This window comes from Protopterus annectens, chromosome 13.part0 (assembly GCF_019279795.1).
Source record: "Protopterus annectens isolate FY-2018-M chromosome 13.part0, PAN1.0, whole genome shotgun sequence".
In the NCBI taxonomy this organism is placed as follows: Eukaryota; Metazoa; Chordata; order Ceratodontiformes; family Protopteridae; genus Protopterus; species Protopterus annectens.
In genome coordinates, this window is record NC_056747.1 from 512252860 (window position 1) to 512268561 (window position 15702).

General features: G+C 40.1%; 1 protein-coding gene across 1 annotated transcript in view; it reads left to right on the forward strand.

Annotated features, from left to right (window-relative positions):
• Window positions 1–8613: 8613 nt before the first annotated feature.
• The window catches only part of VPS37D (VPS37D subunit of ESCRT-I), a 343590-nt gene continuing 336501 nt past the window's right edge, over window positions 8614–15702 (forward strand). The window contains exon 1 of the mRNA XM_044054138.1: window positions 8614–8781. Within this exon, the coding sequence (XP_043910073.1) occupies window positions 8619–8781 (163 nt within the window). The 5' untranslated portion in view covers window positions 8614–8618. The remainder of the gene's footprint in view (window positions 8782–15702) is intronic.

The following is a 15702-nucleotide window of genomic DNA, read 5'->3' on the forward strand; positions in this document are numbered from 1 at the left end:
CTGGGTGAAACCACTTTTAATTGTATTTTTGTGCAGAACTGGTGCCATCTGGATCTAGTAGCTTTAATATGCCAGAAGATAACAGGAATTTTTGCCTTTCCAGGTAATGTGCTTTATAGACATAGAATCCACAACATAACCGGACTACAGCAGCGGCAGCACTGAAATGTATATCTCTGCCTCAGGCCCAGAGGACTCATCCAATAGACAGAGAGCCCAAGGCACTACATTTAGAGAAGCACATTTATATTATCCACCTTAGCTCTGGTGGCTCTTTATTTACCGTACCCATATGTCGTACTTTCACTGCAGCTTGTACAGTTTTTCTGAACGTACATATATGCATGACTTTAAAGAAAAGAAGCTCGTCAGTGATAATGTAACAATGGTCTCTCCGTTAAGCTTGATTTAGTGCAGCTGAAATATGATATAACAAAATCAACAAACTGCAGCATAATATGAAATGGTTAAGTGCTACCACTTCTAACTGTGCTTGATGCCTTTCAGTAAGGGCATTAAAACTATGTTTATGGCTGACATTTCTTGAGGCATCCTGTAAATGAATACGAATCCTGACTTCTGCCCTTGTCTCACCTAGAGAGGGAGTAGGTCAATATAGATTCTCACTCCACTTAGTGGAATTTTGTCCCAGATGGTGGGTAAGGTGAGTCATAACTCTGGGTCACAATTTGACTTTTGTTCTGCTCCCAGTCTATTATGTCTTCCTGAGAGTCCTGCAACCTGCTATGAAGGAATACAAAGGAAAGCAGGAAGCATGATGCCTCCTCTGGATCGTAGTGGCCTCAGCAAGTCATTAGTCAAGTAAAGTGTAGTATGTTCATGCCCCGCCTCATCCTGCTTCTCTCCATTCAAAGATTCAAGGAGTCTGGACAAAATGTGCACTTCCAGCATAATTGCCTCCGTGTTAAGATCAGCAGGAAGTTTTGAAGGTTCTTACTGTTCAGAATAGAAGGGAGTCCTTCATGTTGTCTAAATCCTGATACAGTGCTGTTAACTGGTAGACAGTTCCGACCCACCTTTTACTCTGTCATCCTTAACTCTAACTAATTCCTGCGGCCAAGATCAGTACAGATTCTTCCTAATAATCTGCGGTGCTCACTACTTACACCACTAAGTTTATGGTCTTTGTCTGCAAAAAATAAGACTTGTTGCACGTATATGTCTTGAAAAGGGACACTGGACAGTGTTTCTGTCCTTATAGCACTTTGTTTCATATCTTGCTACATATGGGCAGTGTTACAGCACATTAACAAGCAAAAGGGTATATCCACTCCCACTTCTACAGGGAACTGATGTGTGTATGGGACTAAGGCAGTCAGCATGTCTCCTCACTGACATAAATTCACAGCTTATGCAAACTCAGTTACCTGACAGACCAGCTCAAGTCATTGGATTATGCTACCTCATTAGAGGTCTCTCAGCACTAGAATTGTCAGGATCTATATCAGAAAACAGGGTTATCCAGTTTGGGATGACTTTGTTTCTTACACCACATAAAAAACACAAGAGATTATAGGTGTGTCATACCCATCAAGGACTGCCTTTGCAACTTGTTAGTGTACTTCCCAGCTTTACCATTGATACTAAGCTGGTACACACTGGAAGCAGAGAGAGAGCCTGCTTTTGGTCCAGATAATCATGTTTTCCTCCTGCTGCAGAAATTCAGTCACCATTCCAGTGTTGAAGTTGCTGTCGTCTCACCAGCTGAGTCAGAATCATCTACCCTCTGCAGACTTAGCCCAATGGAAAAGTACCCTTTTTACTATTAATTGCAATGGGATCCAGTAGATTCTTAAAACCTCATGGAAACATTCTACTTAAAAGAATAATGGTGACAAATACAAGGGGCTGTGCCCATGCCAGATGTTTGTAGAAATACAGAGAGCTATACTTACATCCTTAAGAATGTAGAACTGAAACTGCAGATATAGGTCAGTATAAACTAACTCCAAGGTTAAGGTCTCTCTGAATATTTCACCTAATCCAAGATGCAGCAGATTCCAAGTTAGTTTATACAAGTATCTGGGATGTGGGTGTGCAACTCTGCATGCTGGTGGCTGTAAGGAGAGATCCTCCATTGATGAGCTGTATGGGCAAAGTACAGCTGTCTTTTATATTCATTTTTTTCATGACTGAGTGGATCAGATCACAAGTCCCTGGTGGCTTCAAGGCATTTTAAGACTTTTGTCAGTGGTACCTTCTTATTGCACCTTCATGTCAGAGACCTTTCACTTCCTTGGAATATGAATGTTATGGTGGAAAAAACGACTCTTCCTCTCTTCAGACCCGCTTATTCGGTGGAGCTTAAATTGTTGGCATGGAAGACCTTATTCTTAGTGGTAGTTTCTCAGCCAAAAGGATATCAAAGCTTCAGGCACTATCAGTATGTATTTGATTGACAGTCTTTAACAGAAACAAAATTACTGTCTTGTACCAGCCTATCATTCATTGCAAAGGTGGCCAGCACTTCTGGTTGAACTGAAAGCATACAGCTTGATTACTTTAATGCTGTGGAGCTGATGATGTATAATGTGGATGTTAGCTAACAACTGAGGTGCTATAACAACTGAATGTCCGCCTTTAGGAAGGATGGACAGATTCTTCTGTCCTTTGCAATGGAAAATTTGTAGAAAAGTCACTAATCATTACATCTTTTCAAATGGTTGATAATCTGTTTATTCTTTCGATAAAAACACTGAGTAACCTCTGCATCTTTGCCAAACACTATAACCTGGCTTGGATTCAGAATCATGAGTCTCCTGTGGATCTGCTATTCTTGAAAGACTGGCCATTTTAATGTCCTCCACACAGTAAATCCAGTGGCCTGTTTTGGACTTTGACATATATGTCCTGGAGCCAGATCAGACCTGTCAGTTCTGCAGACAGACCAGATTAAAATCTGCATGTTATGTGACTTGTTCTTCATAATGATGCCTCTGCAAACCATAAGCTTCCCTCTGTAGGACAATGTTTCTATACCTCCTTCCCCAATGATACTTCTTATGATAGTTTATTTGGCACTCCCTGTGGCCTGTTCTTGGAATATAATTGTTTGATGTAAACAAGAACTAGATGGTAGAGGCAGGTCTGTCCATGATGTGTGCAGCACTGGAGCAGAGCAGCAGGAGTGGAGTGAAAGAAAAAGTTTGATGAGCTGCCCTAATACCTCGGAGACACGCCCCGTCTTTCCTTCAGTCGGAGTGCAAGTCTGAAAGATACAGCATTATACTGACTTACCTAACATAATTGCTGTTTTTCTTCCTCTCACCCTCCATCTCTTCCAAAACATACTTTTATCGAGTTATTTGATTAATGTTTATATTAAAAAAAAAAATACACAACAAAATGCAGACGATTAAGTCAAATAAATTGACAATGGGTGTGTCTTAAGCATGGGCTTCCACCTTACATACATGCCCTTCATGGCACTTAAATGGGTAGAATTTCTCTAAGATAAGTTTATCTCTCTGACTAGTGCCCTGTTACATACATGACCCATGTTTGGCACTGGATAATGTATGTGATTGCTCGGATGTCTCCTTGGTAAAAAAAAAAACTAAATTTATGTGCATTCTAACAGTGGAACTGCTGATGTATAATGTGGATGTTAGCTGACACCTGAGGTACTACAACAACTGAATGTCCATCTTTAGTAAGGACAGCCAGATTTTTCTATCCTTTACAAAGATAAAATTGGTGGAAAAGCCACTAGTCATTATGTCTTTTCAACTGGTTGGTAATCTGCTTATTCTTTCCATGTCAAAACTAAGAGGAATCTGCAGTTAGAAATGCAAATGTATTCTATCTAATTATGCTAAATCTTGGTTATTGATGCCTGAATTTTGTTTAAAATGTAATGGAGTGCTCCTGGGTTGTTACCTGGTACAGTAGACTTTTATTTAGTTTCTGGTTCTGTAGGTGCACTCTCTTCTCTAGTTTTGTTAGCCAAGTTATTTTATTATGCATGCAACAGTCATATTTTTCTTCCATTTCAGCCCTGAGTCACTACATAAAAGTAAATCTAAAATAAATCAGTAAATGTACAAAGAAGCAAACAAACCAAAAAGAAAAGAATGTAGCTTTTCAGACTTGCTGTGAAGGATCTCTAGGTACTGCTTAATCCAGCAACTTTGTCTGATGTACTAGTGATACCAGTTCTTAGCTTGCCAAAGTAAGCTGGCACTGCTTTACTGCTGTATTTTAGGCAGTTGTAATAGAACTGCATTTCCCCTTCAGTAATTAGAAAACATGTTAATCATTTACCAAAGGCCTTCTACAGGAATGTTTCCAGTGCCCCATTAAAGAAGGACATGAAGTCTGGTGCTTCAAAACTGGTTTGACAGGTGTATAAACTTGGGTAAATGAAAAATGTTAATCTTTAAACTCTGAACCACTTCTTCTGTGCTTTTTGTTTGCTACCCTTCCACCATGTGATACCACCTCCAACAGCAACCAGAAAATTAAGGGGTTACCAGAGTGCCCTCAAATATTGAGATGTGGTATTTACTATAAACAGCTGACAGTAGTAATTCAGTATTGTCTCCAGCTATGATTCTGAGATATCACTTAATAGTATAGAAATTATATCTTCATATTGTCTCTCAGTCAAGTGTACTTTAATACAAGAGCATTTTCATAGATACTTTTGACAAACTGCCATGCCGGAAATACCTAATAAGCATACAAGTCGGCCATTGTTGATCTGATCACTCAAGACCTCAGGCATTCATGAATCACCTATTCTGTTGCTTACATATGACTGGATCTTGAACAGCAGGTTAGTATGAAGTATTTTGGCCAAGAAAACTGCATTAGTAACTAGAGGCACCTTGTTTCGTCAACCATAAATACAAATAAGAGAGGAATGTATCCTTTTGTGGTACTGTTGCATTTTTTTTTCTTTTATTTTGTGGATTGATTTCTAGGTAAGGGAATGGGTATGGGGGAGTAAGAGGTGAGAATAAAGATGTTAATTCATACTTTTCATGGCCCTGACAAATGACACTGGGCTGATGCTGCTTGGCCAGATACTGGCTTGTCATATCAAGTAACTTACCTGTAGGCCAGCAGCAGTGATGTGCTTCATTTAGAATTATATTTTCTTTATATACATACTTCTGTGAAGTCCCACCCAGTAAAGGTTGAGCAGGTTGCAGTCACCTTACATACTAACATTGCTTTAATTTTACTGCAGACAAGAATATATAGTAATCAGGTCAGAAAATGTAGTGTAGTTTGGAGAAAGAACTGAACACCTGAGAGAGATTTGGATGACGAATATTACGTATCTCTTGCCTGGTTACCAGGTTTGAATTGGATAGTTCTTAAAATAGTTTTCTTAATGTTATGTATCATAAGCACTGTAAAAGCCAGTATAATGTCTCCTGTTTTAACATAACTATCTGAAGAACAGTAAATTAGTTGACGTCCACTGTCATTCGTTCTGGTAGTTACAGCAAAAGTGGAAGTTAATATAACTACTAAAAATGCTCAAAAACAGTGAAATAATTTCAAATCAGTCCATTTAATCCATAATAAGCCCTGTTAGTGCTTTGCCTCTAGGAAAATGACTTGGATATTGTGTCATGAAGCTAATGTAATTAGTAATGTTATGTGTTTTAATTTGACATCTGGTTACGAGTATCCCTTTAAAAAGGGAGAATGTGTGCTGTGCATGCCTACAGATATGTTATTTCCTTTGTTATGATCTGTAGGTCTTTGAGCAAATATTTCTCCATTATTTAATGTAGCAGAGGGACTTTCTGTATGTCCTCAGCCTACTACTTAGTTCTGTGATGTATCTTTGACTGTACTGACTGACTCAGTGATTTCCACTGAAATGTATCACATATGGGCTGCAGTTATAGCCACAGTGTTGCCTCTGATTGTGCTAAACAACATTTTTTCTAAGAAGGGTAGGAAGAAGGCTGCATATTGACACTTAGTGACCACACCTGTACAGAATGGCCATCTCCCTTTCAATCTGGGCTGGGGTGGTTCAACCCCTCATATTGATGGCAGGAAGAGAATTATGGCAGTGAGCTCTCAAGTACTGGTTGAGTCAGTGACAACTGTGTTATTCGAGATTATACAATGACTGGTTATTAATATTCCAAAACGAGCATTCTGATTGGTCAACCCAATCAGCATGCCCGTTGTAAATCCTAGCATATACCACTGGAAAACGGTACGGTTGCCCGGACTTTTTTCCATTGCTATATACTGTAAGTGTAATTTCTTTTTAATAAAAATAAAAAAGTATCTGTAGTCCAGACTCCGAATGTAGCAGAGAGACAGGACGGAGCAAATACTAGGAAAAGCAGGTACCTTATTCAAAACTAAAGACACGTACTGATTTTCCTTGTGTTTCCTCCATTCTGTCTCTCTCTCCTACCCCTAAACTATCCAAAACTTTTTTTTAATTAAAAAAAAAAAAAAGAAAACAAAAACAGACAAAGACCTTCTTTTTTCCGTTGCTTCCTTTCCAAATCACTGATGTACTGGGTATGCATGGGAATGCAAGTCCCATATGCATGTGCAATACATCAAAAAAGGCAACAGGATATTACCAAAAGCGGAAGGACAGCACGGTGCTGTTATACAAAGACATTATTTAAGAAAAGTACATTTTTTTTTTTAATAATGTCATTGTATAACAGCAATAACCAACTCTGTGGTGTGGTATATTAAGATTTACCCATGGTTGGCTTTATTTAATCACTCGGGCTTCGCCCTCGTGATTAAACCACACCAACCATGGCTAAATCTTTATATACCACACCAACGTCTATTGCTTAAATATACTTATCGTACTCTTGGGTTCTGGCATGTTCCTTAGAAGTATGCAGCTGTGTCCTACAGAGTTGTAAAATTCTGACATAAATCTTAGCATTCTGTCATGTTCCTTCTTAACAAAGAACTGGACGTCCCTCCAAAATTGATGAAAAGACAAGATGAAAACTGGTCAGGGAGGCTGGCAAGAGACCTACAGCAACACTGAAAGAGATGCAGGAATTTCTGGCAAGTACTGGTTGTGTACTACATGTGACAACAATCTCCCATATTCTCCATATGACCGGACTATGGTGTAGGGTTGCAAGACGGAAGCCTTTTCTTACACAGAAAAACATCTAGGCCCAGCTAAAATTTGCAAAACAATACATCAGGTCTTCCAAAAGCATGTGGGAAAATGTGTTATAGTCTGAGGAGACTAAGGTTGAACATTTTGGCCATAATTCCAAAAGGTATGTTTGGCACAAAAACAACACTTTGCATCACTAAAAGAATACCATCCCCACTGTAAAGCATGGTGGTGGCAGTATCATGTTTTGGAGTTGCTTTTCTTCGGCTGGAACTGGGGCTTTAGTCAAGGTGGTGGGAATTATGAACAGTTCCAAATACCAGTCACTTTTGGCCCAAAACCTTCAGGCATCTGCTAGAAAGCTGAAGATGAAGAGGAATTTCACCTTTCAACACGACAATGACCCCAAGCATACATCCAAATCAACAAAAGAATGGCTTCACCAGAAGAAAATTTAAGTTTTGGAATGGCCCAGCCAGAGCCCAGACCTAAATCCAGTAGAAAATCTGTGGGGTAACCTGAAGAGGGCTGTGCACAAGAGATGCCCTCGCAATTTGACAGATTTGGAGCGCTTTTGCAAGGAAGAGTGGGCAAATATTGCCAAGTGAAGATGTGCCATGCTAATAGACCTACCCAAGAAGACTGAATGCTGTAATTAAATCAAAAGGTGCTTCAACAAAGTATTAGGTTGAGAGTGCGCACACATATACAACTGGCTTATTGTATGTTTTTTATTTTTTATATTTTTCCCATAACAGATTTGTTTGTTTTTCAATTGAATTCTACAGGTTATAGGTCACATTAAAGGTGAGAAAAGTTTTGAAATGATTTATTGTCGTCTCATTTTTTTATATCACAGAAACATGACATTTTAACAGGGGTGTGTACACTTTTTATATCCACTGTGTATGGGTGTGTATATATATATATATATATATATATTTTTATATATATATATATATATATATATATATATATATATATATATATATTTTTTTTTTATATATATATATATTTAGATATATATATATATATATATATATATATATATATATAGATATGTATCTGTGTATATATATATATATATATATATATATATATATATATATATATATATACACACACACATGTATGTGTATTATATATATATATATATATATATATATATATATATATATATATATGTGTGTGTATATATATATATATATATATATATATATATATATATATATATAGATATAGATATATATATATATATATATATATATAGAGAGAGAGAGATAATGCATCTGTTAAGTCACAGTGCAGCAAGCCCAAATATTTTTCTCTTTCTCTTATACTTTTGATTTAAAAATGCCACTGTAAAAAAGTTGCATCCTTTTGCGATAATGCAAAGTTTAATGCATCACACAAATTATCAGAATGGGTATTTCATATTATTGCACTTGTGTTTTATTTTCTTCACTTAGTACTTTTCCATCTTAGTACCTTCTTCCTGTTTTCACAGTTCCAGGCTATGCAGACGGAGCGTGAGAAGCTGCTGGCTTCAAACCGTAGATTGGCTGAAGAGAATCTTTCTCTGCAGCCTCAGCTAGAATACAACAAACAACACCTGGCAGGCCGATACAAACAACTGGAAAAAATGCTGGCAGAATACCAGGAGTCACAGTGTAGAATGGGTAAGTGTTCTCCCTGCACTGTTTGGTGGGGGTGGGGGGGCAGTAGAACATCACTTATTATGTGAAACCAGACTGCTTTTTTTGTTATCAGCAAGACATTATACTATTTATTGCGAAATTAAGCTGGTAAGACAGCTGGCCTTGAGTGGATGTCAGGGTATGGATACCATATTCAAATATGTACATATTGTGATGAGGATAGAAGAGGGTCTTATGTCATTGGCTTATATGTAAGTATAACATATTTATCGGGTCTGTAACAGCTGGAGGAAAAACAGTGCTATGATGTCATCATTAAATTTCATCAAGACTTTATCATAAGCTGGGCTAGCCAAGCACCCTGGTGGTTTTGATGTTTGTGTTTTGATTATGTATGTTTTGGAGCAACAGCACATTGTTAAAATATGTCAGCAACAGAGCCATGATGTTGTTGTTACTTGAGATGCTGGCAAGGTGAGTTCCGAAACAGAAGCATTGCTTCCTTCTGTGATATATGTACTTAAATGGCATTGTCTCTACTGCTTCTGTCAGTGATGATCCGAGAACTGTAAAAGCAAAGTTTTATATTACTGAAACACACAAAAGTAAGGTGGCAGTAGGCTGTGGTATGGGTTAAGGTGCATGTGGGAAGCTGAGCACCTGACCTCTATGTTTCCACTTTGTATCTGACACCTCATTTGATACGGCAGTGGTAAAATAACTTTTCTTCTTGCTGCAGTGGTTGTAAATCGTGAATACCCATGCCTTATTAGGAGGAATGAATGGGCCTTAATTGTCATTGGGCAGGATCCTCTGGATCGGATGCCAATTAGAAGAAAACTGAGAATATGCAATTCAAACTCAGAACTAGAGTGGTGTGGGAGTAACATGAGGATTTTTTTTTTTTTTTTTTACAGAACAGGTGGTAGATGCATTAACACCATTCATGAGTTGGTAAGGAGATTACTGAGTCAAGCCTTAGGGTGTTCAAGACATGTCAGCTGGTAAACTGAGGGGGCTTTGAGACTGCACACATCTAAAGGGATTTATTTTCCTTTGCAGATTCTGCCTCATAACTGTCAGTACCAGAACCAGGAAAAGGTAGGGCCTCTCAACTCACTCTGGTGTTTCCGCAGTTGGGTTGTGAAATTTGCTGTGCTTAGTTTTTGAACATCAACTTGTTTACCACCACTAGTACTGACCAGATCTTCTCATTGCATTCATTGCAGCAAAATACCTTCATTTTATGGCTAAAGAAAAATGTAGGCCTTAGTCATCAGATCTTACTAAGCGACAGATTGTTCCCGAGGTAAGGATCACCACAGGTATTACCAATATTGACTTAGACTTGTAAATGATGTTGAGAACAGCTGAAAATACATTAATGTTGCCATTTGCCACCAGTATCAGTCAATGTCTGACATCATCTGCTCCATGGCTGCTTGCTCCAAATGGAGTGTGAAGGCTAATGAAAGGAACAGTGAACAAAGGATTTCATGGAGGGTTACTTGTCCAAATATGTTTTGCTTATGCGTGAAAGGTCCAAATATAAATAACAAGCATTCTTGCACTTGTTAATACAAATCGGTCTCAAAATAAAACAAAACAACACCTTGGAAATGATTTAAAAGGTTTAGCATTTTTGTTACTATTATTTTCTGGAGCTTCATCAGATTAAAAAAAGCTGTCATTCAGCAAAACCATTTATGAACTTCATTTCACTCAACGTGTTTACATCTCATACAGTGTTTTGCTAAAGCATTATTTATTTTTTTGCTGTTTAATTGAATAATTGTGTTTGTGTATTCATTCTCTCAATTTTCTAATAATCCTTCGTACATAGTATGTGTTACAAGACACACACAGGTTGCCAAATAAACTTTATTTAAAAAAAAAATGTTCTTTTATGGTCATTGAGAAAAGTGAAAATGGCTCTGAGAGGGGAGACCTTAAAAGACAAGTTGAAAAGAGGGAATTGTTTTGGCAATTCACCTTAGAGACTGCTTTATTGCCATGCTTAAATAGTATAAATATATGCGTAGTATTTAGATTCTAGAAGCTTAATATAACTGATGGGTTTAATGTGATTATTGAAATGTATTGTGATTTGTTGGAGGGGGTCACATGTTGAGTTTAATGAGGTATATGAATGGCCTTACCAAATTACAGTTTTTTATTCTGATGAAGTTCCAGTAAAAGAAAGAGGAACACAGGCAATAAGGCACTTTAGAGATCCTCTGAGGTGTTTTTTGTTTTATTTTACAAGCCTGAACGTTTTAAGATGAGAGCACAAGTCCATACATAAGGCCCCCATGTGCGGCCTCTCTACAGAGTCCATTGTAGGTGCTGGGGTGCTTATCATCTCAGCTGTCACATCCCCAGTGAGCAGGGAAGGTCAGTTTCAGTGTCTTCTGGTCTTAAGTCATCTAATCCATTAGAGTCCCGAGAGTGAGGAAGCACCCCTGCACTACTTCTGGACAGCATAATCCTGGGTTAACTTAATCTTTGACACCTGAAACAGACTGTATTTCTTCAGAGTGTATTCATGATGGCTGTGTCGCAGATGTAGTTACCCAGTTTTGGTAACAGGTATGATTCTGGCACTGTGGAGTTCTCTGTATTGAATGCGCCATCCCAAGTGGCATCTGTCTTGCTTTTTGGTCAAGAGCAAGATCCGTCCTTCAGCTGCCATCTCCTGCAGGCCTACTGTTAGGTTCATCACATCTTATGATAAGCTTTCTGTCTGCATAGGATGCTCAGTGAGGTCAACTGTGTGACCACACTTTACCAGGTAGGGTTTTCCATAGCACTGTCAGGCCTGCAATTGGTATCTTCTATAATGATGTTTTTCTCCAGCAATGAACCCCCCCCCCCATCCCTACATATGCACATCGATACACATCACTGCCATCTGTATGATGTCTGTCCTTTCTGACAGTATCTTTTTCAGTGTATCACTTGCCTACTGTTACTAAGCATAATCAGAACCACAACTAGGATGTTCTTCGTTCCACATTGCTGCAGTCCTTACTATTGGGTAGTCCGCTGTCCAGTCGGCCCGAATACCAGAGTATATGGCTGACGTCGGTCAGGGCGCATTAGACTGACGTCAGTACGTCAGGGTACTAATGCGCATGACCGACGTCATATCCTCAGTCTTTTTTGCCGCATGGTCCGATGCAGAAGCAGTTTTGCGAGTGCAGGTTGGCGTTCTGAAATATTTCCGAAACCGGAGTTTCAGACCGAATCAGAGTTGGCTAAGTACCCGTTGGGAACATTTTGGTTTTCTTGCCTCAGTATTTAACCGGATGTCAGAAAAAGTGAATAACTGTATTTCTTGTGGGAAACAGATACCTCATAGGGATTACCATACCTTGTGTATACCTTGTTTAGGGCCTGAGCACGACGTTGTTGGATGCCGCTCTTGTGCTAGGTTTAACAAACGCACTATTAAGAGGAGGTTAGACTGTGCCAGGTTAGTGTTTGGGAAGCGTTGCAATTATAAAATGCCGTCGGATGCTCCGGCCCGCTTCGTCAAGAAGCGCAAGGACAAAACAGCGAAGCCTAGGGTTGATGAACCGGCAGTCCCGGACGTCGGTTCTTTAGAAGGCTCAGTGGAGCCAGAGGTATTGCCAGGAGTTTCTTTGGAGTCTCAGGCAGAGACTTTACTGTTACAGGATGTGCCTTCTCAGGAGGTAGGCCAGGCTGAGGGGGCTTCTCAGGTAACTGTTCTTCCCTCTCTTCCCAAGGTAGTTAGAGCCTCTCCTTCTGTTGCCAAAACTTCTTTGAGAGGTAGGCCAAGTTTAGCTTCAGTGGGGGCTTCTCCTAGCACTTCAGGTTCTGTGCCTAAGAAACATATGCTTAAAATGGCAGAAGATTTGATTACTATGATTAGAGGTTCTATGCCCCCTCCTGATAAGAGGCCTAGGGTGGAACCTGAGTTTGAGTGTTTGGAACAGTATTCAGAGGCTTCAGAGTCTTCTGCGGAAGATTTGCAGGAGTTTCCACCTTATTCTGATTCTGATGTGGATGATTCCACTCCTACAGCTTCTCCTCCTGAGGATTTCTCATTTTCAGAGACTCTGCATTCCATGAGAGAACACTTTAAATGGGAAGGCCAAGATTACTCTGATTCCAGGAAAAGGCTTAGGGAATTCTTATTTTTACCCCAACATAGGCCCTTAGCTATACCTCCTGTGTTGAATGTGGTGGAAGATGTTTTTGCAGAGGCTTCCCTGAACCCTGACTCTTTGCCTCCTGCTCCTGTTAAACCTGATAGGTACTATAGGGTGCCTCAAGCTCATAAGTATTTGTTTAAGAGTCCTAGGGCGGATCCAGAAACTGTTTCTCAGGGGCCTAAAGGTGTTAAGGCCTCTGTGGTTAAAAATCCTGTTCCCACTGATAAAGAGGCAAGGGCTTTGGATAGGTGGGGAAAGAAAGTGTATACTTCTTCCACTCTAGCCATGAGGCGTTGAATTGTCAGTTTCACATGCTAAAATATCAAAATTATCTCCTTTCACAATTGAAATCTAAGGTGGATGCTTTGGCGGAAGGTATTGAGTGTAAAGAGTTGCTGGATTTAGTTCATGTGTCTGAACAAGTAGGTAAGCATTCTTTGCAATGTGGTTTTGATGCTGTACAGGCCTCTCGAGGGTGGCTGCTACTAGTTCTGTTCTTCGCAGGCATGCCTGGTTGAGGGATCAGAATTTAGCTGAGCATGTTAAGACAAGGATTTTGGATGCTCCTTTACAGTCTGATGTGTTGTTTGGTTCGCCTGTGGAAGCAGTTTTAAAGAAAATGGAGGACAAAGCTAAGTCTATGCAAACTGTTAAAGATTTTTGCAGGTGCAGCCACCAAGTTTAGTAGAAATTGGCCTGCTAAGGGGTGGACGTATCCTGCTTATGACTCCCAGTCTAGGGGTAGGTCTAGACGTGGTAGGGGCAGAGCTCAAGGTTCTTTTAGGCCTAGAACAGGGAGTTCACCTGCTCAGACTTCTGGTGAGGGCAGGGTCAGTCCTTTCGTAAACAGACCCAATGACCTGCCTTTTCAGCTGCCAGAAGATTCTCGTCTGGCAGCTCCTTTGGGAGGAAGACTGTCTCTTTTCAAAGAAAATTGGGATTTAATTACTCAAGACAGATGGGTGTTGGATATCATTCACCACGGTTACAGGTTTTATTTCCATACATTGCCCCTTTCAAAGGCATGCCAGACGTTCCTCCTCCACAAAGAAAAGAGGCTCACAAGCAAATTTCTCAGTTACTCCAGATGGGGGCCATTCAGCCAGTCCCTGTATCAGAAAGGGGCCTAGGTTTTTATTCTCGCCTGTTCCTAGTACCAAAGAAGGGGAACACGTGGAGACCAATTTTGGATTTATCTCTCCTCAACACTTATCTGGACATTCCAAAGTTCAAGATGTTGACGTTACAACAGCTTTTACCTCTGCTGGGCAAAGATCACTGGATGGTAACTTTAGATCTCAAGGAGGCTTATCTTCATGTGCCTATAAGGCTAAGTTGCAGGAAGTATCTGCGGTTTCGAGCTGGAAATTCTCATTATCAGTTCTCTGCATTGCCCTTTGGCTTATCTACTGCCCAGAGTATTCACAAAGGTTCTGGCTCCAGTGATAGCTTACTTCAGGCTACAAGGAATTCAAATCTATCCTTACTTGGACGACTGCCTGATTCTGGCTCAAGAAAAGGAAGACCTTCTACAGCATCTGGAATATGTTATAGCAGTGCTAAGATGCCTAGGGTATTCTGTGAAGGAAATAAAGTCCAGTCTAGTACCCTCTCAAGACATGTGCTTTCTGGGTGTGAGACTGAATACAGCAGCCCAGATGGCCCTTTTAACCCCGGACAAACAAAAGAGTCTATCACATTACTTCCATCAACTATCTCATCAGTCCGTGCTGACTGCAAGGACAGTCCTTCAAGCATTAGGGTTCATGGCATCTTGTATTCTGGTGCTTCCCAATGCCAAACTGCATATGAGGAAGCTACAATGGTATCTCAAAATGTATGGACACAGCACTGCCAGGATTTGCACACTGTCATTCAAATAATACCCTGCCTTCAAGAAGAATTTTTGTGGTGGGCTCAGGAATGTCACCTAAACAAGGGACTCTCTGTGACCCGGCCAGAGGCGAGTCAGATTTTAACGACAGATGCCTCGGACATTGCTTGGGGAGCTCATCTAAATGGAAAGTGGATACAAGACAAGTGGCCTGCCAGACTACAGCATCTACATATCAACATGAAGGAGATGTTAGCAGTCCAGTTTGCATTAATGGCTTTCAAGGAGTTACTTCTTCCAGGGCAGGTGTTGATTCTAACAGACAACACAACTGTCATGTGGTACATCAACAAACAAGGGGGAACACATTCTTATCCTCTATGCAGGCAAGCAATGATTTTATGGGAGACTGCTCAGCTTGCAACTAACTCTTCAGGCAAGGTTTCTGCCGGAGCACAGAACTCCTTAGCAGATGTGTTAAGCAGACAAATCATGGATCCCCACGAGTGGAAACTGGATCTTCATGTATTTCAAAGGTTGACAGTGTCCTGGGGAACTCCAGACATAGATCTGTTCGCTTCTCCACTAAACCACCAGCTGCCAAAGTTTTGCACAAAGAGGTTACATCACACAGCTTGGAAAGTGGATGCTCTCTCTTTCAGTTGGGAAAATCTTCATGTGTATGCGTTTCCACCTCTTCCTCTTCTTCCAAAGGTGCTTCTAAAGGTCAGACAAGACAAGCCAAGGATGATTTTAATAGCTCCAGATTGGCCTCGGCAGCACTGGTACCCATTACTGAGGAGTCTAGTAAGGAAGCCTCCATGGCCTTTACCCTTGATTCCACACCTGTTGTCTCAGAGAGAAGGCCACCTGCTCAATGTCAAGCTTCGCTCTCTTCATCTAACAGCCTGGCATATTCTGTTTTGAGAG